Here is a 26,820-nt window from a genome sequence, read left to right on the forward strand (position 1 = left end):
AATAAGCAATGATTAGATCATAGCCTTGCACTATTAAAGCCAGTGATGACCTTGTCATTAAGATAAATTCCTGCAGGATGGACCTTTGAACAGCAGCTGTGTGTTTTTGTTTTTTAATGATCTGGAGTTCACTTTTAAAAAGTATTGACTTAATTAATCATTCATTAGGTTACAAGCAGGTGTCCTTAAGGTAATTTAAAGAGATTAAAAAGAATTATTGTTTTCGAAAATTTCCAGAAAATCTGGGTTTCCTACTAGTTACCCTAGCATACAGCAGAATATCACCTGCAAGCTTTTATATCAATCAGTGTGGGAGCCATTTCTAGAGAGCACAGCTTGCCATTTTCTGTGCACTGAAAAGTGGATTTTCCTTATGCCCTGCACCTGGTCAGCCTCAGACATAGTCAGGAATTTTCACACCTCCTCATCAGGTACAAGAAAAATCTGCAAAGAGGCGCCTCGTCATTTGGCAACGCAATTCAGTGCTTCAGGAAATGAAAATCACCGGGTCTGGGCTGTGACTGGCATGACTGTATTGCCTGTTCCATTCTCAGTCTAGCAGAGTGACAAATTTGTTGCATTTCAGCCCACACAGACATCAAACAATGTCATATGATTAATACTGCAGATCACGTATATTTTTTAAAGGCTTGCACGAATGTAATTGCTGCTTTAAAACCCATCCTCTTTTTTGAGGGTCGGTGCATACAATGGCTGTGATTCCAGACCAGGGCGGACTTTTTCAGTCTCTCCATAAAATTCCTTCATGAATCTCACCGAGATACACATTTGCATCAGTGCAAAGCGAAGCAGAACAAGTACAGTTACTCTTTTTCTGATTTTAGTAAATTTGGTACCTTCACAATTAGGGCAATCACTCAGTGTTACAGGAGTATGTATTTACCATAATAGCTAATTTTATTTGCCCTCTTGCTTTATTAAAAAAATGTGAAAATAACTGCTGTTTATTTCCTGATTTATGATAACCTGCGCTTGAGGTAAAAATAAATGATTTCAATTAAAAAGGCTTAAAAAAACCTCACTAAATTAATTTGGGTGGGAGACCAAGAAGAACTGGAGGTTGGTAATGAAAGGTTTCTCTTTGGTTTCTTTTTTCCTTTTTTTAGGCTTGTGAATCATGATTTCAACTTTCAAGACCTCTTTCTCTGTTTGCCTAGTCTGCAATTAAATCTTTTCCTCAGTTTTACAGTAGCCTTAATATTTATTTGAAGAATTAAGTGAAATCACTTATATGTTCTGAGTACAACTTTCAAGTCAGTAACTTATATATAACAAAGAATGAAGATTTTACATAGAATAGTAGTGCTACGTGAAATAAAGAAAAAAATGAAAGACGTGAGCAAAACAGCCAAAACCTTCTCTGTCAGCATCAATATTTCCAGGCAAAATGAATGCAAAGACGCTGTGAAACATTACCAGATGAAAGTAGTTGAGTTTTGGAGGTGGCAGGGTTATTCACAGACTAAATTTAGCCAAAGGAGGTTAACCTGCTTAGGTCAATCCATGGCCAGTATAGAGAAAATGAGAAAGAGACTCATTAAAAAACCTATTTTGAGCAGAAACTTTGTTTTAGGCAATCTGAACAGACTTCTGGAAGAGCCTTTCTCTCTCTGCATTAACTACACTGGGAGTGTAGGGGAGACTTGCTTTTGCAAAACTCAGTTTCTACTTCTGAAAACAGCCTCAGATACCATTTCCATTGGGGTAAAAACCTGTTTACCATGTCAATCATCAGAGAGCCTGACCTTCATTGGGAAGTACATGAAAATGTTCAAACATTTATGTGTGCAAAGAAAAAAATCTTCACATTCTAAATCTTGAATAAAGTAATGAAATAACACCTGCCTAATTGCGCATGTGAGCCTGGGACAACAGTCCTCCGACAGGTGAAAACTTCCAGGCAAAAGTCTTGAGGAGGGTTAGAATAATAATATGTGATCAATGACATTTCATTTTATTTCCTATTCTAGTTCTGATCAAAGCACAGAGAAAGTCAGCTGATTTCACTCCATGAAGAAACAGAGGGGAGCACCTATCCAGTCTGATGTAAACAGCATTTACTTCTGGAATTGCTAGTAAGACATTATAGGAGGGGTATTTTGGAGATTACAATTAGAGATTCCCTCCCTCCATTTCTCCTACACTTATCCATGAGAGTTTAAAAAAAAATACCTGCAGCAAACAACACTCCAGTTCTTTTTTTTGTTTTAAAAAGGTGCCATGTCAACTGGTAACTGTAGAGAGCATGAAAAAGCCATGGGCAGACTGCTGCCACTACTTCAGGTGAACTAAGAAAAAAAAAGGTGTTATTCAACACACTGTTGAATGCCTTCAGGTCCTAGCAAAGTCAGATATCCAGAAGTGAACGTTGCCCATAAGAGAATTAGAGAAAACAAAACAAATCAAAACAAAGTTGGTTTTTTTTCCTGGTGACAGGCTTAAATATCAGTTCATATCATCCTCAAGTATTTCCCAAGAGCAATGATAGGATTATGAAGACAGGACTTTCCTTATCACCCTCCTGGGGAACCTGTAGGTATGCTGAGACCCCAGAAGCATGTATCAAAGCATCATTTCCTTGTTTAATATGTGAAGTATTCTCCTTAGTTTGATTAGGTTATCATCAGTATTAAAAAAAAGTTATTTACTTAGGTTTCTTGAAATACTATTAAGGCTACAAAAAGTGCAAGGTCATTTTTAAAAGCCATCAATTTTCCTTATACCCAAACCACGAGACAGGCCTGTACTTTTCTCACAGCCCTCCTGTTTCACTGTCAAGACTGCTGCTTTTAATCAAGTCACAGAACTACTCTCACATCAACAGGTTACAAGGTCAGAAGCAGCCTCTTAGCTTGCTGCGAAGAAGGAGTAGGGATTATGAGACAGAAAAGCGCTTTTCACAGGTGCTTACTATATCAATATCATAATTTTGTTTCTACTTTAGAGAAAAGTCAAGATGCCAAGAAGGAAAAAATGAAAGCTTTCTTGTCAAGAAGGTATTACAAGGGATTGTCTGTAGCACTTGGATAGCAAACTAAATATGGCTGTTAGTTCAGGGTTTTTGTGCTGATCACTTGCAGGTATGTTTTTAACACAGCAAGTTGCTGGACTGAACGTCTTATTTCAATCAATTGTAGCTGTATAAAACTGTATAAAACTGTATAAAAAGTCCCTGGCTTGATATATGTGTATAGATTAAATTATATGAGTAGCGAAGGGTAAAAAAAAAAAATTAGATGCCGTTCTGTCCTCTGCCTCTTTCTCCACCTCTGTGAAAGCTGCTTTCAAACTCCAGTCTCTCTCTTCAGAGATCACTAGAATATCAACTTCCGTAACGGAACCAATAATGAATGCATGCAAAAGTGAATTAAAAAAGCGTTACTTACATATACCATATGTGTTTCTGAATATGTTCTAGCTGTAAAGGAAAAGAAAACAAGGAATTAGTGCTGTAAAACAGAAAAGGTAACTCCACAAGACATCCTTATTTAAGGCTTCATCAAGTTAAGTCCAACATTCCAGAGCTGGATCTGTGCAAACAACAGGAACTTTATGCTGCATAAAGAGCATGCTCATCCTCACCCACGCTACTGGAAATGAGACTATAATTCTGGACATAAGGAATTAGTCAGGAGCAAATCCCAGGAAAATGCATAAGTACAAGGCTTCACAGGCAAGTGTTTTGGCAATTTAAGTTTTTCCCTTCCTAAGCCCTTCCCCTCTATAATCTAACTGAAGCTAACAAACTCCTCCTTTCTGTATGTGCATAACAGCTGATTCTTTACACCTGAAGTTCATTTCTAGTTTTGTTTTGGAAAAAAGAGAGAGAGAGCGAGAAGGACATAGAAAGAGATTCAAACGGATAATGTGAATAAACAAAATAAATTGTGCATGTGTGATATGACTTTCTGCCAGGACCCATTCTTGATTGGCTTCACATTTATCATTAAAATCTAAAGACCAAGTAGAATAAGGTTCTACAACAAAATAATACCATTCATTGTTCCAGCACCTGAACACCAGACTGCAAATTTCTTTTACTTCCCTCTTTCCTGTTTCACACATGAGCATTTTACTATGTAACGAAGGACTGATCAAAGATGAACAATGGCCTTGTCCACCTATGGAAAGTAGATCCTAGCAAACGTTACATGATGACCATGTTCTCCACAAGCATGGGGGGAAGAAAGTAACACCCTTTTTCCAAGAGAAACTCTTCAAGAGTAAGAGAGAACAAATTGTTCATATGACATACTCACAGCAGAACCTTCCTAATCTGTTGGGGTTTTTTTGAAGCATCATCACAGTAGAAAAGACTTTTTCATAGATGCCCAGGGATTATTCATTATGCAGAAAATATTTCTCTTGCAGAACAATATGCACACTCACTGCACACAAGCTTGCATTTGTGCAACACGCAGGTGAGAGGCAAGGGAGAGCTGTAAGGAAACTCAAGTCCTAACAGCTATAAGATGAAATCACGGACCCATTAAACTGGCCAGGAAGAATGGAGACAGCTGTCCTGCTCTTATTACTTTCCACTTCAACTCCAGAACAATGAGAATCGGAGAGGAAAAAAAAGAAAAAAAAGAGAAATGGTCAAACAACAGAATCTCAGAGATACAAAGTAGGTGTTTGCCACAGAGAGCAAGGAATCAGAGACCGCTGTGCTATGGAACAACAGCTCCATGCCTGGGAAACCAGGAAGATTTGAGGTCAGCTCTGTATGAGATACTTTTTTAAGTGAGAGAAGGGTTTTCCTGGAAACAAAGAAACAAGGGAATGCAGCTTAGGAAAGCATGGCAGAAGGCTGGAGGGATCAGTATGAGAGACAAATAGCCTCCTTTAAAACCAAGACTGTAGCAACACTGCAATCAGAGGTGCAGTTGGTACTTGCGTATCTAGCTGCCTTCTAACCAGCCGAGGTTCTGGGAGCACCAATGCCCCCCAGCACACACATCCACAGGCCTGGGCAGACTTGCACAGCTTCCAGTTGTGGCCTCAGCTCTGCCACAATAATTCCCCTTCATCACAATTCCCCTTGCATTAGGTAGTCCTTTTATCCCTGCACTATTAAGAGAAAGGTGGAGTATTCCTGACACACTGCCATCTCCCCTGACCAGCTTAATTCAACGAGATAAGATACACATTATGGGTGTTCCCCTAACAGCCTGGAAACGCAGCCCTCTTCCTCCTGGTTCTTTGCAAGCTGAGGTACAAACACAGAACATAAGAAGAACTTATTTTGTATAGTTTCCATAGGACAGGATTTTAGCATGGTTATTTATCAGGTCCATAGTACTGTGGGGATCTGCTAAGAAGTGTACTGTACCTCCTTTGCTTGGGAAAACCATCCTATGAGATGCATATCTACTCATTATTTCATATACACCACATGGAGGGTTAGAGACATTAATGATTTCAGACAAGATGCAGATGATACAGCTAAGCGATGCCCAAGCCTCTTTCATGCTTGCTTCTCCTGCTGCATTTTCTGTCTCCATGGGTCACATTGTTCTTTTGTGCCTGTGATACGCAGAAATGCCATGGCAAAGCAGACAACAGCACTTCATTTTCTGAGTCAGAGAGGGGGAAGAAAGGAGGGTCACCAGTTCATGTCTTAGTCACAGAACCTCTGGGCTCCTTCAGAGAAGATGTCAAAGAGAAATCCCTTCTGCCCACCCCTGCTGATCAACCTCCTTCAAGCTAATGAACCCATAGCATTTTTCTGAAAGAAAAGCCCTGTGGCACCTTGATATACATTTGAAGGTGTATGAGAGCTCTCATGGCTGCTGTTTACTTACACACCTGCCATTCAATCCACATCAAAACCATTGCTGTGAAGTACGCTGGGATATCCCAGATATGAAAAGTATTCTACAAAACCAATTTCTATTCTGATTCAAATGTAATTGCATTGAAATGTTATTACAACTGTGCTTGCTGCTGCCAACATCTTCACTGCTTTTTAAAAGGTAATTAATTAATGCTTTGTTGCTTTCCATCTGCATTAAAGTGACAGGAGGGTTATGGGAGGGCGATTGGTTTTGACAAGGAGAAGTCTGTATGCTTTTTACTATGCAATGCAGGGGAGGGAGATACACAGTGGGAGCTAATCTCACTCCTCCTGCCTTCATTTAAACACAATGTTTAAATGCATTTAAGTGACGAAGGCATTTAACAACCCTTCCCAGAGGGTTCTTCTTGCTGTTTGCACATGAGTTTGCCAAATTTAATGCCATTTTATGGAAGTTGTAAAAATGCTGCTTCCTAATATCTCCTAGCCACCGCAGACAATTGTCTCATGATGCCATCTCTGAAACAACAAAACATGCTCAGATCCATTGCACATGCACAGTCAGAGGAGAGACTTCTGCAAGCTAAAATGCTGTAATGGAAGGAGAGGGGGAATTGCTTTATCATGGTTTTACGTAAAAATACTTCCAATATATATTAAACTTGTATACTGAAGTAGCCTCTAGGAGCCCCACTCACAGATGAGAGACCCATTGTGATACAGAGCAGTACAAGCTCATCAGAAAAAGTTCCCCCAAGGAGCTTACGTCTGAATTCTAAGGCAGGGAACAACAGATGGAGACAGACAGGCAGATGGAAAACAAGACAGCACTGTCTACATCCTCAGCACTGATCTCAGCAGAGGGGTTGCCAAGTTAAAAAGTTCTGACCTGAAGAAAAACTTTCTCAAAGTCTGTGGATATGGATGAGGGCTTCTGGGCTTGAACTCATGTCAAATTTCAAACTTCCCTGTCCAGAAGGGGAACAGTCTCAAACCCATCTGTGCACTAAATCAACCCACACCTCAGATGAATCTTCTTCATTCAGAAGATCTTCTAGTCTGAGCTTTAAACCTACTGTATAATGTCAAGATAGAGGCTTTTCCTGACCAAAGGATTCAAGCTGTCACTGCAAACAGCACTGGTAAAACCATTATCTGTGTCAGTAGTAGCAGCCATATTATAGCAGCCTCCAAGGACCTTGACAAGGGCAAGGTATCATTGTGCGACATGCATGGTGCATGAATAGGCCCTTGGCAGCCAAAAGCTTACAGCCTAAATACATCAGCTGGACAATTACCTCCATTCTACAGGTGGTGAAGTGAGCTAATTTAGATGATGTGATAGGCACCTTACCGTAAGACCTTCAAGAAAAATGAAGAAGGAATCAGGGTGTGTTTTCCCTTGTTCATTTTTTTAACATTCTTTAGATGCTGTGGTCCATCATTAGCATACATTAGACCCAAGCAAAAAAATCAAGAGAGCAGAAAGGAGATTCTAAAAATGTGTGTAATTTAAGTTGGATAATATTCAGGGACAGGTATTTCAGACTATGTGGATACCCATCATGAAAAACAAGTCATTCTACTCTGGAATAAAATGTCAACACTGGAACAATAACAGCTTTATCAGAATAGCTTATTCTGCAATATCTGCTCTGATCCACCTTGCTCTACAGACAAAGTTTCGATAATGCTCATCCAACTTTAAAAGGAAAGTGGATCAAAAGCTCCTTACTGTCCCCCCTTTGCCTTTGTGTTTCTGTAGAAGAAAATACCAGCTGAGAATGCAAATGGATTCCACTACAGGAGCTGTAATTCTCCGCTGTAGAGATGCTGAATCATTTGAAACCTCCAGGGAAAAAAAACATCTGAAGAGCACATAACTAAAAGAAACCTCATCCTGCAGTACTGCAGGGACCAAGAGCACTCATTTTCTTCCATAAACTTTCTCAAACTTAAAACTAGTTCACTTTTCCCTCCTGACACTACTCCTACTAGAAAGCTGTCCCAGAAACCCACTAATATGACTAAAATGCTGCTTCTAATTTCTAGCCTACTTTCATGTAAGGCCATTTGACATCCATTTGTTTTGGTGCCAGTATCTTCCTCTAGTTTAAATAATCCATCTCTCCCTGGTAATTACCTCTAATGAATATGCAGACAACCAGTACAACCTTTCTTAGACATCATCTGTTTAGACTAAGTGGAGCTCTTTTAGGCCGTGCTATTCACAGAATCACAGAATCGTATAGGTTGGAAAAGACCTTTAAGATCATCGAGTCCAACCATAAACCTAACACTGCCAAGACCACCACTACACCATGTCTCTAAGCACCTCATCCAAACGTCCTTTAAATACCTCCAGGGATGGCGACTCAACCACTTCCCTGGGCAGCCTGTTCCAATGCTTGATAACCCTTTCAGTGAAGAAAAATTTCCTAATATCCAGTCTAAACCTCCCCTGGCGCAACTTGAGGCCATTTCCTCTTGTCCTATCACTTGTTACTCGGGAGAAGAGACCAACCCCCACCTCTCTACAACCTCCTTTCAGGTAGTTGTAGAGAGCAATAAGGTCTCCCCTCAGCCTCCTTTTCTCCAGGCTAAACAGTCCCAGCTCCCTCAGCCGCTCCTCATAAGACTTCTGCTCTAGACCTTTCACCAGCTTCGTTGCCCTTCTCTGCACACGCTCCAGCACCTCAATATCTCTCTTGTAGTGGGGGGCCCAAAACTGAACACAGTATTCGAGGTGCAGCCTCACCAGTGCTGAGTACAGGGGCACGATCACTTCCCTAGTCCTGCTGGCCACGCTATTTTTGATACAAGCCAGGATGCCATTGGCTTTCTTGGCCGCCTGGGCACACTGCTGGCTCATATTCAGGCGTCTGTCAACAAACACCCCCTGTTCAGACAGGCTCTCTCAAACGCTGACCACCTTAGCACTCATTCTTTGTTAGATTTCATCTTTCCTGAACCTAGGTGGTCAGAAATATCATGACCAGTAGTTAGATCAACTTTTGCAGTCTACTGAAAGAAAACATGGATTCTTTTCTTTTAAAGCATGTTTAGTAAAACAGGCCCAGTAAAGGAGAGTGGTCAAGGATGTCCCACTAACCATACTTGAGGCGACATAATATATGGTGAGTGTGAACAATATTCCACTAAGACATAATAAAGTCTTCTTTCCGTAAATGGATCGTATACAAAGAAAGGTAATGCCTATTTCTTAAGGCAGGAAAGGCCCAGCAACAATAATTCTGAGTACCCTCCTCTCCATTAATCCTCTCAGGCACTAACACTGAAGCCGAATGATGACAGTTAAATGTGAATGCTAGTTCTGTTTTTGTTGATCATTTTAACAGATGGACTGGGGAAGGTGTGGGTGTGCTGTGAAATGGCAATTACTGCAGGGAGGGAAATGCAGTTGGATGAAAAGGAAGAGATACAAATCAAAAAAAGGAACAAAACAGAGAGGGGAAGGGAAAAATGAAAGAAAAAACTTCTAGTGACCTTACATTTCACTATATTTTTCTGCTGAATTCACCAGTGAGATATTGAGCAAATGATCAGTAGTGGTAACAGCTACATCTGTACTTATTGTACCCAAGCCACAACTTTGCTCAGATCTTTGTATAAATATCAAATTGATTCAAGTGAGATATTTTCTAGGAATAGAGGCTTCCAAATAAACCCACAGTTATACCCTTTTTCACAAGACACAGCTAAAATAGAATTCAGATCTCTCCTCAAAATGAACTATATATTCCCAGCTCCTGTGTGGTAAACAAAGAGCTCCCTTCTGCCTGGCAATCTAAGCAACCGGCACACTAACAGCATAGAAAGGGAAGTGTGACAGCAAACCAAGAGATCCTAAAATAATGAAAACAAGATTGCAGCTAATAAACAAAGACCTATCCTTTTTTCCTCCCAGCTCTCAGCTGTTGAATACATTTTATTTCAAATTCTTATTCACAATTCACTGGTTAGTGCTTGTCAATAACTATCCAATCTGGGTTTTTTTTTCCTCCCTAAGGAAATATGAGCTTCATTTTGATCAAGGAAGTGGTGGAGGGAGTGTCTGTTGCTCTGGGACCTTGATTTACCTTAATTGTTTTCTCTCTTATGAAAGTACATTCTCTGCTGTATTGGACAATTCAAAACATTCAGGGACTATGCTCTATGGCAAAACCCAGTCAGAACAATTTGAAGGAGGTCTAACGTCTGATGATCTGCTCCCTGGCATACTCAAATCATTGGCACTAAGATCTTTGAGAGAAAAAACATCAACATAAAACCTGTTATGTTTACATTATGGAAAATAAACTAAGCTAGAGAGGGACTTGGTGACTTTCTTGGTCATGAAGAACAGCTGTCTCATGTCTCAGGGTACAGCCTTAACCTCTGCAGTGTTCTTTCCATGAAAATACTTGGAACAATATTATTTCTTTCTTTCTTTAAAAATCTGTTTAAAAAAGGGCTTTTAAAGTGCCTAATTTTTTTTTTTCCCCATCAGTGTGTGTACGGCATGTGTGTACTGTGTTACGTACTGCAAACGTGATGGCTACTGGGTTTGCAGAAGTAGGGATACTAGTAATAGCATGAAGAATTGTTCACCTACGTCACCAAACAGAGCATGACCTGGTTTCGTAATGAATGAAAGAAAAACCCAGCTGCAGCTGTCAGGTAATACTGTAAAGAGAGTTGTGAAGGGAGTTTCAGTTCACTTATTAGCAGACAGGTGTCTGTATCCCAAAAGCACCATCACAGCTGGTGCAGACTGATGCTGTTGTTAGCAATCTCAGCAGACAGGCCAAGGACTGATCTGAGAGTTTATTTATAAATATTTTAGCAGACTGAAGAACCAGGAGGAGTTTTAAATTTACATTTCTTTATACATACTCCCACTCAGAATCTGTGAGCTTGGTAAATCTGTATAAAATCATCACCAGAGCCTGACAATAGGATTTACAAGGGCAATGTACCCATAAAGGCAGAAGCCTCCACTGACAAGTAGGCAATCTTGCTTTCCAAAATGATTTTAATTGCTAATTTTTTTTAATTCCCCAAAACATTAACACAGCGTTAATGAAGGATACAATCACTACACAGTGCTCACCCTTGCAGGGTCTCTGTTGTAGTGATGGGATGTATCCTAGATGCAAAGACTCAGTGCTGAATGCCAGGAGCTCAACACTGTGGACCTAATCGTGCTCAGGACCACAAGGCACAAGATGAAAGAGCAGACTAGAAGACATTTGCTCGGAAGGCTGCTAGAGGATAACGCAAAGCATATACAGGATAGAATACAATGCAGGTTGCGTGGCATGAAGTGAAAAGCCGTCGCTTTTGTCAGAAATGTAAGAAAGGCATGCTCTGTTTAATAGCAAAGCTTCAAATAACAGTCCTAACAGTTTTGACCTTCAAACAGTTATATCATGTCCCTGACCAACTGCTCTACCAGCCAGGAGAGCCAGACAACTCAGGTGGACTCCAAAATGTGCCAATGGGTCAGTAGCACTGTGATGACGTTATGAGGGATTTCTTCTAAATGCCCACTGTTACATATGAAGGAGAATTATGAGGCTGGAGAAGAGATACAAAGGTTATCTGCCCTCATGATTCAAAAGAGAAGGTAACTTAACTTCTTCCCAAAGACTTCACCAACTCCACTCATTCTTTGCTCAGGAGGAAACACACAGGAGTGGCAGTAAATCAACAAGTTACCTTAGTTATTCAACCGTAACTGCAACAACGTGACAAATGAAGCCTTGCTCACATGACTTGCAGCAAATGCCTTCTTACCGTGAGACGTTTCGAGGCATCCACTTCAATCATCCCCCGCAAAAGGTTCTGACAGTCCGGGGGGATAAAATGTGGCATGTGGAACACTCCACGTTTCACCTTCTCCAACAGTTGCCGCAAGTTGTCGTCATCGAATGGCAGGGCACCCTGCAGGGATGTGACAGAGTGGTGGATGGGAGAGATGAGCAAAACGGAATTGGAGAGGGCAAATGGAGAAAAGCCAGGATTAACATGGTGAGAGAATGCAAAAGAGGAAGTCAGCTTATAATTAATTATTCTAATAAGTGAAAAAAACTTTTTATCCATTGAAAATAAACAATTTCTTAGTGCTGCTGTATTTTCTCCAACGTCGGAAACAAAACTGAGGACATAATTTTTTTATTAGACCTTTAATTAGAAAATGACTACCAGTATAAAACATAATATAAAATACAAAATCACCTTTCCAGGCAAATTCACCAAAGATGCATGGATTCACTTAAATTGAGCTCAAGCTTTTGATCTGCTGGTATTCCTCCTGGGCATACTTCCACAGCAGCAATGTTTATCGTCTCCTTATTTTTAATCTTCCTGAGACACATTTATTGCAGACATTGAAAAGGAGGTGAACAGCATTTGAGAGACTTTCAGTAAAGAACATCCTCTTTCTGATGGAGCAGTGAAATGACACAGCTGAAAGAAACCCTAACCAACATTAGCCTTTGGAAGCAGCAGACGTTCTACCTGTTTAATATACTCCATCCAGTTCCCATGCTGTGGTCAGGTCATCAGTTCCTATGGCTTCCCTACTGTAGCTCACTTACATGAATGGCTTGAGGTTTTTTTAGCTGAAATTACATTTTGAATAGATCATCAGCTTGCCACAAAAAGCAGCAAAAGACCTATCCTTGCTGCAACGACAAAAAGGAAAAAAAGAAGTTGAAATCTTTAGGGTAACTCTACTGACTGAAGCTGATACCCTTTTATAGCAAGTCTGCACCTTCCTAGATATTTTCACTTTCTTCTTTCACTGCCTAATTCTAGTAGGTGCCGAGCTTCCTTGATTTTCAGGATGGTTTGTGGGAAGCTGCAAGCTGTCAGCTGCTGTGATAATGAAGCTTTCAGTAGTCAGTTCTGGCACTGCCCTTACTACGGTGAGTAGTGCATCTGTATAAGCAATCCTGTGTCTATGGTTTACGGAGACTAACAGCTCCATTTACAGAAGCCTCAGAAAGCCCATCTGATTGCAACTGCTACTGGGCACTATTTACTGTTGTTTGTTCATTCAAGTGGCCTTGAAGAGAGAGACTTCCTGTCTTCTGTAACTGATCTCCTGAGATACCTACTTTTTTCCTAACCATTCCAGACTTAAAGAAAATCAATTCTGATAGTTCAGTACTTTGGCTAACGCAATTTAAGCCACGATGAAGTCAGCAAGGCTGCTTTGTGGCATTTCCTGAAGGTAACAACTACAGCTCTTTTATTACTACCATCTGCTATTATAGCTTGAGACTTTTTGTAGGGTTTGTCCTGACATAATTAACTGGAGATATTGACTCTCTGTCAATAATTGACTTATTTCAATCGTTTTGCAGGCTCATGTATATATGTAGGAACAGATGAAGAAGCAGCAACAGAGACACACCAAATCTTGACAGAGAATCCCCCTGGAAATGAAAAGCCCACTCCTACAAATCCTAACCATCTTGACACATTCTCTCTTCTATTCTTACAAATTCAAGAAGTTATATTAAGAGCTCATTATACAGTTCTATTTTATCAGCCATGAAAATAGCTGCTCAGGAGCAATAGATGACCAGGCGCTATCTAGCGAGATAGTTAAAATTCTTCCCTTGCAACATCAAGATAAAAAAATCTAAAACTTAAAAAATGTCAGTGAATTGTAATGACTAAAAAGAAAACGAAATGAGATAGGTTAAGATTAATTAAAGCATCATACTGAGATTACTTCAAGGTATTTTGATTCCGGCCATTAAAGAAATTACCAGCATCCTTTTTGAAACAAAAATGCTTTAAAATTTGCAAGTATTTTAAACAAAAATAATGTGCAGAATGTAAGTCTGATTATACATTGTACAAGTGCTTTTGTCAAAATAAAACATTTAAGTGAAGTAATTAGGTTTACTAATAAATGTACAAGGACATAAAAATTTGACTTTGGGCTTATTTTTATAATGGTAGGTGATCATCTGAACTATTATAGATATAAAAAACTTAACACGCACATAAAATCTATTCTCATATACAGTATTCAATCTGCACATGGTATATGCTTATATGAACATAAACTATATTCTCCTACATTATACTATGGAAATTGATAACAAATGCCAAGCCTATCTGCCTTCAGCTGGACATCCGATTGTTGTATGTTTAGGAGTACTACATTACCACTGCAAATCAGAATAAATTTCACAGAGAATTGAAACTTTGATCGAAAGAAGGATAAGTTACAAGATACCACATTTTGAATACTAAAGAAAGTATTACTGAGCCAGATGGAAACTAATTTAAACTTTGTACTACTGGCTCAGTTTTATATTCCCAAGTGTACCAAATTAAAATGTAGTGCAATACTTGCATGAAACAAAATTGTTGCACTCCAATCTTCTCCTGATAAAACATTGCAGTTAATGTATGCATATACCTACTGAAACACATATATACATACAGCAGAAAAAACAAACACTTCCCAAACCCAGCCATATTTTGATCCTCTGAAGGATCATTTGACTTATTTGACACTCTCTGTATCCTAGAGTTGTAACCCTGCACATCCTTTCCAGTCAAAAAATGTGGTGCAATATCACAACACAGCAAAGAGCATTTATGGAGACAAGTTTTTGACACTTGTCTATGCTCTCCTGTGCAGGGCAGCATTTCAAAGAAGCAGTGAAATATTCCTCATGCTTTTCCTTTGGGACTGACGTAGAAATAAGACAAAAGGATGCAACTGAGAAATACAAAAATAGGGGAACTAAAAAAAACCATCTATACATGATGTCAATAGAATTGCCATTAAATACAGCAGCACTTTCATATTTTTCTTTTCTTTTTAAAGGATAGTATAAGGAAGATGACTCACCACTAGCAATGCAAATAAAATGACTCCACAGCTCCAGACGTCTGCTTTCCTTCCATCATATTTTTCTCCCTGCGCAGCAATGACACAGAGGTTCAAAAGATTGCTCACTAGTAAATGAATTAATTATCCTTGAAGAACAAGAGAGGGGAGAATGGGAAACCCCACATTTCAATTCAGCCACCTGCTTCCCAAGGTGGCATTCCCAACTAGGATGCCATGACGTAGCCCATTCATTGAATTTTGATGAACACCAGTTTACAGTCTTATCTACAATCTGTGAGAACAGGCTCAGAAGTGGGGAGCAGGGCAGGGATGGTTGACAACTTGCAGATGATTAGACCTGGCACTTAAACAGTGTCAGAGGTGCATTAAGGATTTCAAGAAGGTGTTTTTCTCTTCCCTGGTTCATCAGAGAGCTTGTCACCAGTCACATTATTTGTGAACTCATAGTACTGTCTGGACAGTCTCTTCTGTACACTTCCTGCTTGGCTTTACATTAAAGATATGCTTTAAAAGAGGGGAATCTTGGCCACTGAAATCTTGGGTACTTGTTTCCAGAGGAGAAAGGAAGAGTAGAGGGAAAGGATAGTTCATATCATTTAATGGAAACCAACATCACTGACAGCCAACCCTGGTTCTTCTACTGAAATGACAGCTACATCAGAGACAAGAAAGTGTAGCGGACTGCATCCCCTGGGTGTAAAGATCAAGTTAAATGAGGCTACTGTATTTCTGTCTGATCACATGGCATGAAGGGTACTGTGAGAAATACACACAATCATTTCCCTCATACAGTCAATGTGGCTTGATTCAGGGCTGAGCCAAACAAACAAAACGGTAGTTACAATCCTTGCGTCCTTTCCAATACTGTCTGCCTTGGACAGATTTCCGGTACAGAGGGCCTATCTGAGTACTTGCAATGAGTGACACTTTAAAAAATATATTTATACACACTAACGTGTATACACACTAACCAACTTACCCGGATGACTTCAGGGCAAGCATAATGTGGTGATCTGAAACACAAAATACAGTCAGATGAGCATGTAACAGCCTGGTATTTATGGATTATGTGCATTTCCATTTTGTTTAGCAGAATCATGACTGGCTCACTTTCACAGAATGCAAATGTGCAAACCCAACACTTTTTTCCTTACCTCAATGAGAACACATTTCTAAGAAACTCAGAAAATCGTCAAGAGCTAGCATAATTCAAAATTCTATGGCCCTCCTATGAATTTCCTAAAAGCGAGGAAGGAAGAGAAGACCAGGCATATTCTGTGACTATAGAGAATTCCAGCCCTCTAATCCCACCCTTTACCTTGGCCTTGTATCTAATTAGAAGGAAGGCCCACGCTGGATAGCCTTTTATAAGAAAAAAGAACAATAATTTCAGACCAAACACATGCATCCCCAGCCCATGTCTTGCAACTCTTCTGCTAAGATTGCTCTCAATTACTCCAGCGGTCAGAAAAGATGCCGATACATGATTTCAACATGCAATTTTTTTTTTTCTTTTAAAAAACTAAAAAGGATGGACAGTAGTACTATTACCTAGTGAGTTAATATATTCTTTTCGCATCCTTCTACCCATATATCTCTGGTTTGATTCCCGGCTGAGAATAGTTAATTACTTCAACTTGCCAGGTAATCATTTTAATTCCTAAAGATTATAGCCACAGCTATTTATTTTATAGCCTTCATTAAAGTAACTTGACAAGTAAAAGGGATGCAAACTGTCTGAGACCTGTGTGCAAATCATGCTATTGTTTATACTGACATCTCCCAGCAGTCCCTGAGCCTGTCTTCATTTGTGCATTTGTTTCTTGTGACAAACACAATCATGGCTGGGCAATACCTGTCTCACAAACTAATGAGTAAAACAGAAGCACAGTGAAGTTAGCTTTGTGCTAGGACGCTACATTAATGCCCAGTGAGACAGCCCATTAATTGAATTTCCATACACACTAATCTTATGGCAAAATATCATCCCGTGGGCACGGAACACCCTGATTTGGTATCACAGCTTTTGGCAGACCATGATAATAAACTCAGGGTACACTTGGGACTGCAGCTACCTTGACAGCAAAGCTTAAGCGAGGAGAGAGAAATGCAGTTGATCCCTCACAAATTTTAGGAAAGGTGGAATTCAGAAGTTTAGTACAATATTTAATACACACACACACTCCCCATTTAAGAGGTTATCACAGGTATTCTAACTAGGTCTACCTGCTCAGTAGTGATCTCAAGTGTCTTAATTTAGACTGGATTTTAAAAACCTCGATTCGACAGTCAAAACAGATAATGAAAAACAGAGCCTTCCCTCAGAGAGCTGGCCAGAGTTGGCCCTTGGGAGACCAAAAAGAATGGACCTGTGCCTAGTGGGTAGGACAGACTACCTGGGCTCCCTTGGCAGCTGTGTCACTGGCAGCCATATGGACATGGACAAGGTTACTCAACGTTGTTAAAAGCTGCAGCTGGCCACAGTTTGAAAAAGGTGACCAGAACCTCACCATGAGTCTACTCTTCTGACTAAAACAAGAGCAATGCCACCACAGCTTTCATACCTCACAAAAGTTTGTATGACTGAATTCACCGAGGTTTGTATGAGGCTTTAACCTTTTAGGGCAAAAGCTTCTATAGTAACAAAGACCGTGATGGCAACAATAATGAAATAAAGCTAAAGCACTCAGTAATGTTAATAAAATTGTTGCTTCTTGACTAAGTGGGGGCTGATTTGGGGGACTTGCAGCATATTGCTGGCCACTGCTGGAAAGAAAGTGAGGCCAGGGTGAGACACTGAATTGCTTAATGTTATGTACGTGTTTCCAACCTTCCAATGTATATTGTTCCCTGTGAATTTGCTTCTTTATGGCAATCCAACAGCTACTCTACATCTGTTCTTTTTAATACCCCAAAGCCTTAACCACTAAACAGTCATGTCACTGGACATGATTTTACAAGCATGATTTTTACATGCATGATTTTACAAGCTTTTAGAAGACAAGTTAAATTATTCTTGTGAGAATGCTTGACTAGTGGTGTTGTCTTTTTTCGTATCATAAAAACGGTGTATGGTGTACAGGCCATTCTTCAGGTACAAACAAATCAGAATTAAGGAGCAGTACCAGAATTGGGACTGCAACCCAGGACTGGACAAGCATAGCCAACTGTCACCAGTGCTAGATTGCTTAGACAGAACAGTGAAAAAGGGCAGTATGGGAGCTGTAGGGAAGGCAGTAATGCAACTATAATTTGGAAAAAAACATGGTAGAAAAAAAGAGTATAGGAATTACATCAGATCATGGACATTCACTCAGTTTAGTCACCTCAGAATAGACAGACCAGTTCTAACATGTTCTATATAACTGAGTCACATTAGGTTTATTGGAAAACATATCAGGGGGTAACAAAGGAGTGAAGACACAATCTAGGTAACTGTCACTTAGCGTGTCTGAGTTTCTCAGTCTTGCATGCATTTTAGCTTCTGTCAGGTACAAAGCTACCATTGCCTTTCCTACAGAAGGTGAGTCACGAAGACACACAGTACATTACATGGCTACTACTGGTGGTGTCTGTGGCTGAGCTAGAAACTTAAGCCAGACCTCTCAAATCCTGGACAGTATCCTGTACAGTTCAGCATTATCCTTCAGCACAATACTTTTTGGGTGGCCACGCCATCTGGGGTGCACTGGAAGAGTCTGTATCTCAATTTGCAGAGTGCTTCTGAGTTTTTATTTGTATACGATGACTCCAATGAAGATTTCAGAACTCTTAATTGTGGATGCTGAGCAATGCAACCACCTTGACAGCTTCTTGTGCTAACATCCTTGAAAAGAAGAATGTAAATGTTGTGAAGAACCCAAGATAGGTACCTACTTGTGTCCCACTAGCAAATGCACTTAAAGCATTTACCTTCCTGCGGTCAGCTGGGGTGCAGTGGAATCTGCTAGGTGTCTTACAAGGCACCACTGAAATTCTGCTAAAATCTCGGTGAATGGGTGGAGAAAATGCTATAATAAATCCTTTGAACAAGTTGGATTGATTCGATCATTCAACAGCTGCACTGCAACTGCCCAGAGAGCACAGGTTTCTGGCACAGCCATTCTGAATTCTTGCCAGCACACACTAGCTAAATATATGCACCATTATCTTGGCTAACAGCTCGAAAAGGGATCCTCCGGCCAGCCAGAATCCATAGAAAACTCATTTCCATGCTGCCAATCACAGAGCAACTTCAACTGCTTTAAAGAGAAAACTCAAATTTAATCAAAAATCTATTTATCTTTCTAAAGTCATGAATATTTCTTTGGCTCTTATCACTAATTATTCAATATATGTGTGTCAAGAGCAACATTCCCTGCCTCTTCCCCTAGGCCATCTCCTCATTGTTCAGCAACATCTCTGTGCCGCAAAAGCCACAATCTGCCCTTGATAACAAATAACGATATCGCTCAGCAAGATCAAGGAGCAGTTGCTGCCTGCAGGTACTGCTGCAAAAAACGCACCGATGTTGGCAGTGTTTATTTCAAGGGTGATGTGGATTTTCCCAGGCTAGTCTGCCTGGGGCAGGAAGGGCTCTCTGAATGGTGATTCACAGCTATGACTCTAGGACACAGTAATCTTAAGGATCTTGGGGGACCTTAGCAATGCATTTACATGGGATTTCAACCAGAGGAAATAAGCGAGAGTGCAATGGTGAAATCCAGGACAGGCCTGGACAGGTAAGTCAGGCATTCAGAAAGAAAGCATATATCGTTGATGTATCTATCCCGAATTTCACCTGAGAACATCACAGATGATGTTGATCTGTGCACATCAAGATACAGCACAGCTACAGTAGATCTAAGACAACGAGGGCCATATCTTCAGTGCAGATGTGATGTGCCTGTGACCAGGCACATCATGTATGGGTCTCATTATGTAGGTAAGAGAGACCTGCACTGTGCACACACAAATCGACTGCTCATGTATGGTTTATCCAGGAATATACAGTAACTGCTTTTCCAGAGAAGCAGTTGGTTGATCCAGAAGCACAGGGAAAGCTGTGTGACCCTACTCCACAGTGTGACAAATCATGTGTTACACTGCCTGATGGGTTCCCAGATTCCATCAAAGATGAGTGTCCATGCCTGGGTCCTTTGGTCCCATGCCTTAAGATGGTACTATTTGGGGAAGAAGAAAAGCTTCTCTGAGTGCCATTCTTTAGGCCTCGCAGCTGGTGGCAGAGTTTCTGCAGAGAGGGAGGAAGAAGAAGTCTCCTTCCCTCTGTTTTTCTTATGCATGAAGATACCTTGATAATAGGAGGTTGTACAGGTGCACTGAAGTCCTCCCACATCTAGCTGCTTTTGCTGTTGCTCAGATGCTAGAGTCCCTTCTTTCCCCCCTGTTAATCATTGTCTCCAAGCTGGCTTTCAGAGACCCACTAGCGCAAAAGGCTGCCTGTGCTTTCCGCCCATGCTTGGGTAGCAAAGGGCTGAGATGAAGGGCAATACCAGAGGAGTAGCAAAATACATAAAGGGAATTCTTCAGGAGAAGGACATACGTTAGAGCATCCTGACTGGAGAAAGGAACAGCCACAGATCACATAGAAAAGTAAGACAGGGAAAGACTGAAGAAACAGTTCCAGTAGCAGTGGGTAGTTAAGGTTGCAGTGAAGGCAGCAGCTGTAGGTAAGGCTGTAATTAAGGTAGTAGCTGTAGTTAAGGCTGAGTGCCATTTTGCCATTAAAGCTTCAACTCAGTCATTTAGTTTTATATGAGAAAACTCAGCATCTAGCCCTCAGCCATCTTACAGCTGTTTACTTCTTGAGCGCAATTACATTTTTGGGGAATCTGCAAATCAGTTCATTAATTAATATATCAGTTCAAATTATTAAGACTTGGAACCTTTAAGAGATCTTAATTTAAAAAATGAAACAGACTCCTGTATTAAAAGGGCATAAAGATTGCAAAGTTAAGTATTCAAAAGTTAAGAATTGCTAAAATAAAGCATGAAGAGGTTATACTGTACTCTACGGGTAAGTCAGGGTGGGGCAGTGGATGCGTTGCTGTCCCCAACGCCTCTGTTTTACTTATGGCTGAAGTTGGAAAGTCTGTAGCAATGTGAGGGAAGTTTACTGTCATGAAGGACAAGCTTGTGATAGAGGCAGCTGATTGACATACTGGAGAATCAAACTCTGTCTCTGCCCCTGCCACAGAATCCTTCTGAGAAAGAAAATGAACAGGTGCATTAAACTGAGACATTCACAGGTAATTACAAGTGGCGGGTTCCCCAGTTTTCAAAATCACAGTGTGACACATTCGAAGTTTGATTTACAGTATTTATAAGCACGTGGAGCAGCAGCTGCAGTTGGCAGGCACTCTGGTCTCCAAGTAAAGGACTGTTATCAAGCACTGAGTATTCTGAGATATTAGGCCCCAGAGCATCCAACTGCACACTCAAAACTGGTTGATAATTTTGAGTTTTATTTTGCAGAATCATGTGTCCTCATATAAATGGAGATAACCAGATCAATGTGGCAAACATAATATGAAAACAGTATAATTAGTATTTGTAAACCTAAGATACTACAATGAAAATCATAGCATAGCAAGGCTTGAATGCAGTGAGCAGAAATTATGAATGGATCCATAAAATGAATGATGAGGAAAAATCAAACATTAAATAGCTGTTTATTCGAAAAACCACACCATCCAAACACCAAATGAGGCAAGGATTTGTTCAAAAAAACCTGTACAAGCTCGTAATTAATGGCCATATCCTAATGTGCATGGGCTAAGTTAATGTTATATTGGCAATCTGAAGAATAGCACACCTTAAATTGATTTTGCAGACCTAAAGCTCTTTTAACATACCTTGCGATGTATTATAGGTGAGGCTGGTATTAATGGTTATTAATAAGGTTGTCTGGTATTTCCCTTTATAATCCTCATTTTAAGTTGCTTATGACTTGCCATCAATTTAACAACTTAAAAACAATTTTCCTTGCTTTTTGTCTGCCTCAGACTGGTTTCATGTTTGTATGTACATGCACGTTGTGTATGGGCCAAAACATTTCCACTATATAAGCCTAATCTAAATTACATGGTTTTTTCCCACAAAAAAGGAAAATTTCTAGTATCCTCAACTGCAAAGGGAAAACTTGAATATTTGTTTGCACTCTCTAGAAAGATTTACTCAAACTGCCACTAGAAAACCTCAGTTTGCATTTACTACCAAAACTCTCTAGAGCACCAGGATCAAAATTCTACCTGCACTGGTAACACTTCACAGGACAATTTTTCTACCTGAACTGATACTATGAGCTGCTGTGGCTGGGGTTATCACAAGGTACCAAACTTTAAAACAAAGTGAGTGCAAAACCAACAGGAAATAGATCTAGGACTGACAGCAACTGACTGGGACAACCAGGTAGGGGAAACAAGAGCTGGAAACTAGTGGAAAAGAGAAAAGGATCTGGGATTTGGGGCCAAATATGGAGCAGAAATGACTGGGAGAAGTCAGCAAGACTAGAGTTCAAATCAGGGAAGGAGATGGGAATGGAGTGCTGGGAATGGAAGCTTTTAATGAGATGGGGTAAAATGTACTAATTGTGGCATTTCCAATTTTAAGAGCCTAAATTTGCAACCCTAACAATAACTGGATGTAGGACACTTGCATATGTTTTAGACAACATGCACACATTTATTATAAAGCGGAAACAGTATGTGCAGCATCACGTCTTGTCATTAAAATCAGAAATGGTGCTTGGACACTGAGGTGTGTGGCAACTGAATATCACTCTTCTGAATTATCTGCTCATTGCAGGTGTCCTGATACACCAAATACAGATATAAGGGAATCTGGAGCTAGATGATCTCCGCTAGCATTTCTAACAAACACACAGTGCATTAATTGTTATAAATACCCTGAGCTCAAAAAGAGCCAGTAATCAGTCCTAATAAGAATATGTGCTTTTTTTTTTTGATAGATCCAGACAATCTGTGGGTCTGCAAAGTGTTGCTAGGAATTGCTAGGGAGAGCTGAGAGCAGAGGAATTGACTGTGCTGGGGTTGGAAGTTGCTGTTTTCCTCCATTATGCCACCGACAGGCGCAAGGCTTTCTTCTCACTCTCAGTAAAATCATAATCAGCATCGCTCTTCCCATATGCACACAGCTTTCTGGATCAGGCCAGGGATTCTCTATGGAGACACCAATATGGGGGAACTGTTGCACACAGTCAGTTAATTGTGGGGCTGTCAGCAGTGGTGTCGGTCTCCATACTGACTGCCTCTGCAGAGATTGGGTCTGGTGCTGGAGCGAGCTACATTTAGATGTTAGCTCTGTCCTAGCTCTTGGTTGGGATAGAGAGATTTAGAGGCAGGCAGCACAGAGACTAGCACTGCTATGGGTTCTTGGTCACCTGGCAGCTTGCAGTAATCTCCATCCAGTAAGACTCACTGTTTCACAGCTGTGATGAGCGAAACAGAGAGAAGTGAAGATATGGCAAAAATTTACTTTGCCAGGTTTCTGTAAGGAGCAACGGGGAATAAGGAAGTATCTTTATAAGCTCCACAGAATTGTACCTCAACAGTATCTTTGACAGAGATTGAAAGATCTTTCATTTTAGCCATAAGCCCTCTTAGTTCAAGAAAAGGGAACAAGGTCCAGGAAATGCCCCAACCCTTCCTACTTTTCCAAGACTCCTATAGAAATCAGAATCACAGAATCATATAGGTTGGAAAAGACCTTTAAGTCATCGAGTCCAACCATAAACCTAACACTGCCAAGACCACCACTACACCATGTCTCTAAGCACCTCATCCAAACGTCTTTTAAATACTTCCAGGGATGGTGACTCAACCACTTCCCTGGGCAGCCTGCTCCAATGCTTGATAACCCTTTCAGTGAAGTAAAATTTCCTAATATCCAGTCTAAACCTCCCCTGGTGCAACTTGAGGCCATTTCCTCTTGTCCTATCATTTGTGACTTGGGAGAAGAGACCGACCCCCACCTTTCTACAACCTCCTTTCAGGTAGTTGTAGAGAGCAATAAGGTCCCCCCTCAGCCTCCTTTTCTCCAGGCTAAACAACCCCAGTTCCTTCAGCCACTACTCATAAGACTTCTGCTCTAGACCCTTCACCAGCTCCGTTGCCCTTCTCTGGACACACTCCAGCCCCTCAATGTCTCTCTTGTAGTGGGGGGCCCAAAACTGAACACATTATTCGAGGTGCAGCCTCACTAGTGCCGAGTACAGGGGCACAATCACTTCCCTACTCCTGCTGGCCACACTATTTTTGATACAAGCCAGGATGCCATTGGCTTTCTTGGCCACCTGGGCACACTGCTGGCTCGTATTCAGCCAGCTGTCAACCAACACCCCCAGGTCCTTTTCTGCCAGGCAGCTTTCCAGCCACTCTTCCCCAAGCCTGTAGCATTGCATGGGGTTGTTGTGACCCAAGTGCAGGACCTTGCACTTAGCCTTGTTGAACCTCATACAATTGGCCTCAGCCCATCGATCCAGCCTGTCCAGGTCCCTCTGTAGAGCCTTTCTACCCTCCAGCAGATCAACACTCCTGCCCAATTTGGTGTCATCTACAAACTTACTGAGGGTGCACTCGATCCCTTCGTCCAGATAATTGATAAAGACATTAAACAGAACTGGCCCCAACACAGAGCCCTGGGGAACACCACTTGTGACCGGCCACCAACTGGAGTAAACTCCATTCACCACTACTCTTTGGGCCTGGCCATCCAGCCAGTTCTTTACCCAGCGAAGAGTACACCCGTCCAAGCCTTGAGCAGCCAGTTTCTCCAGGAGAATGCTGTGGGAAACCGTGTCAAAGGCTTTACTGAAGCCTAGATAGACAACATCCACAGCCTTTGACTGCAATTTATGTTCAGAGCAACTTAAGCACTGAAATGACTTGCTAAGATGGAGAACAGCAGAGAAAGGTAATGCATCTTCAGCAGAGAAAGGTAATGCATCTTGTCCAAGACCACCCTGAATGCCTTCAGCAGAGACAGAAATCAAGCTCACATCACCTGGGTCTCAGTCCTGAGGTTTAACCATAAGGCACTCACTCTTCTTGCCTAGTGACAATTCAGGATAGATTGGAAAATATCTACCATCCTGAAACACTGTGAGGCAGCATGCTGGGAAGAATCACTGTGAAAAGAGACAGGGGAGTGTCTCCGCATGCCATTGCCTGCATGGATAAAGAGGAGGAAGAGCCAAAGAGATCTAAAATAATAGAAGCAGCATTCTACCACATCTTCCGCTTCCTTCCTTGTCTGCTGTTTGCTCCCCTGCTCCTGGAGGAATGCAGGTTACTGTGTTACTTGGGCATTTCAAGGACTATTTCCCCATGAGACTGCCTTGCTGTGCAATTTCTGCAGTAAGCAGAATTATTCCTGGAGACCCTACACACAGCTCCTCTTCCCCTCAAGGATCTAAAGACACATTTAAAACTACATGTTTAAAAACACATGTTTATTCCTCTGTGCTGTGTATATGCAGGATTTGCGCAATACACATTTCCAGTAATGGGGATTCGTTACAATCAAGGCCTAATGTGCAGTCTGTCAGTGACAAATTATGTCAATGAAACAGCAAGTCCATTCTTACCTCCCTCTCCTACACGAACACAACTGGATTGAACTTTTATTGTTTTCTCCAGGTAGCCATCAGTGCTACAGAAAACTGTGCAGATCTAAGGAGTAGCTCCCAGAAAACACTGGCTCTGAGGTATGCAATACAGCATACTTCAGGCTACGTGATTATCTTCATGAGGCCAGTCAAGGCTCTGTGGTGACCTAAAGCCTACCCAAACTTTCAACTAAACTTAGCAGTTCACTTGTGACAGCAAAGAATTTTTGACTGCACTCTAACTGCTCTGCTGTACTGACAAAGTTAGCTGCATCACACAGCTCAACCCCATCTGATCCTCCCACTCTGACTGACAGAAATACCTGGAGACTCCTTGTGTCACTGTCAATGGAAATGTTACAGTTTCATCTCATTATCAGTGTTCACAGGACAGATAAAACCATTCTGGAAATTAACTTCTGGGAGCATGGAGGAGCATCTCATTAAAGCTCAGTATCTTAGCCATGATTCACTCTGTTTTGTTCCTTTTCACACTGGCTGAAAGTACCAACTACAAGGGTAGGTAAAACTGTTGCCTTGAAAAGCTCTGAGGTTGGTTACTGTGTCAGCTCCAAGGGAAAGGGAGTCATAGCTGGATTGCCTTTCTTTGTGAGCAGTGTGGCATAGTGTTATATATTCCTTCCTTCCTTCCTCCCTTCACCCCCCAAACCAGAGAGATCACAAGACACCAGTATCAGCCATGCTGGGCTCCATGCCAGGAGAATTAATGAAGTGGTGTAATAGCTCACACGGAGGCCTAGTGATTGGCACCACACTTAAAATGCATCTGCAAGGCAGGAGATCATAGTGTTGCTGCTGTGTTCTGTTTATTACAGGCACGTCTCTTCCGTTCCATTGACTTCTTTATTAGTGCATTTTAAGGCCGCAATGTGGGGGCTGGCTCTGCTTGAAGCATGGAGGTTTGAATTCCAGCACAGCTTAAGGAAAGGAAGTCTCCCTTTGAGACTCTAGACCTGGATGACAAAGCCTGGTGCTAACAAGAACAGGAACCCTACCAAGAGGCTCCCGATGAGTTTGAAAAATCTTACAGGGCAATGTGCAACTGGGTTGGTTTTTATACTTCTTCTTGTTTTTTTCATGGAAGGAAGGGGGGAAATTTTATCTGAAGAGTATAGAGGCTTTGTGATAACTGCAGGGAGGAATTCATTTCCTAATCTAGAGGGGAGGTTTGAAAGCAGCTGCAGGCAACACATGTGCAAACTCATAGCTCCTTGCTTTTCATCTGTGCTGTTAAGAGGTCAGACCTTGACTTGACACAGACAGGAAAGAATGGGTGGGTCTCAGTGTATTCATTAACCAGCATTCGATCACATCATGAACTTCAAGTAATATTACTATCCATTAGTTATGACTTGGAAAGCAGAGCTGTACTGCTTAGGACTGAGAGGCAGTGGCTGGGCTGTACAGGGAACCACGCCTACCCTGAATTGCCTTGGCTCAGAGCACAGACTGAAAAAACGTGGACTG

General features: G+C 41.2%; 1 protein-coding gene across 1 annotated transcript in view; it reads right to left on the bottom strand.

The window, feature by feature from the left end:
- The window catches only part of BRSK2 (BR serine/threonine kinase 2), a 326,862-nt gene that overhangs the window by 58,064 nt on the left and 241,978 nt on the right, over nucleotides 1–26,820 (bottom strand). Inside the window, 4 exon segments of the mRNA XM_075502349.1 lie at nucleotides 3,408–3,439; nucleotides 11,618–11,764; nucleotides 14,703–14,771; nucleotides 15,685–15,718. Coding sequence (XP_075358464.1) covers nucleotides 3,408–3,439; nucleotides 11,618–11,764; nucleotides 14,703–14,771; nucleotides 15,685–15,718 — 282 coding nt within the window.

The sequence above is a fragment of the Mycteria americana genome, chromosome 5, assembly GCF_035582795.1.
Source record: "Mycteria americana isolate JAX WOST 10 ecotype Jacksonville Zoo and Gardens chromosome 5, USCA_MyAme_1.0, whole genome shotgun sequence".
Classification (NCBI taxonomy): domain Eukaryota; kingdom Metazoa; phylum Chordata; class Aves; order Ciconiiformes; family Ciconiidae; genus Mycteria; species Mycteria americana.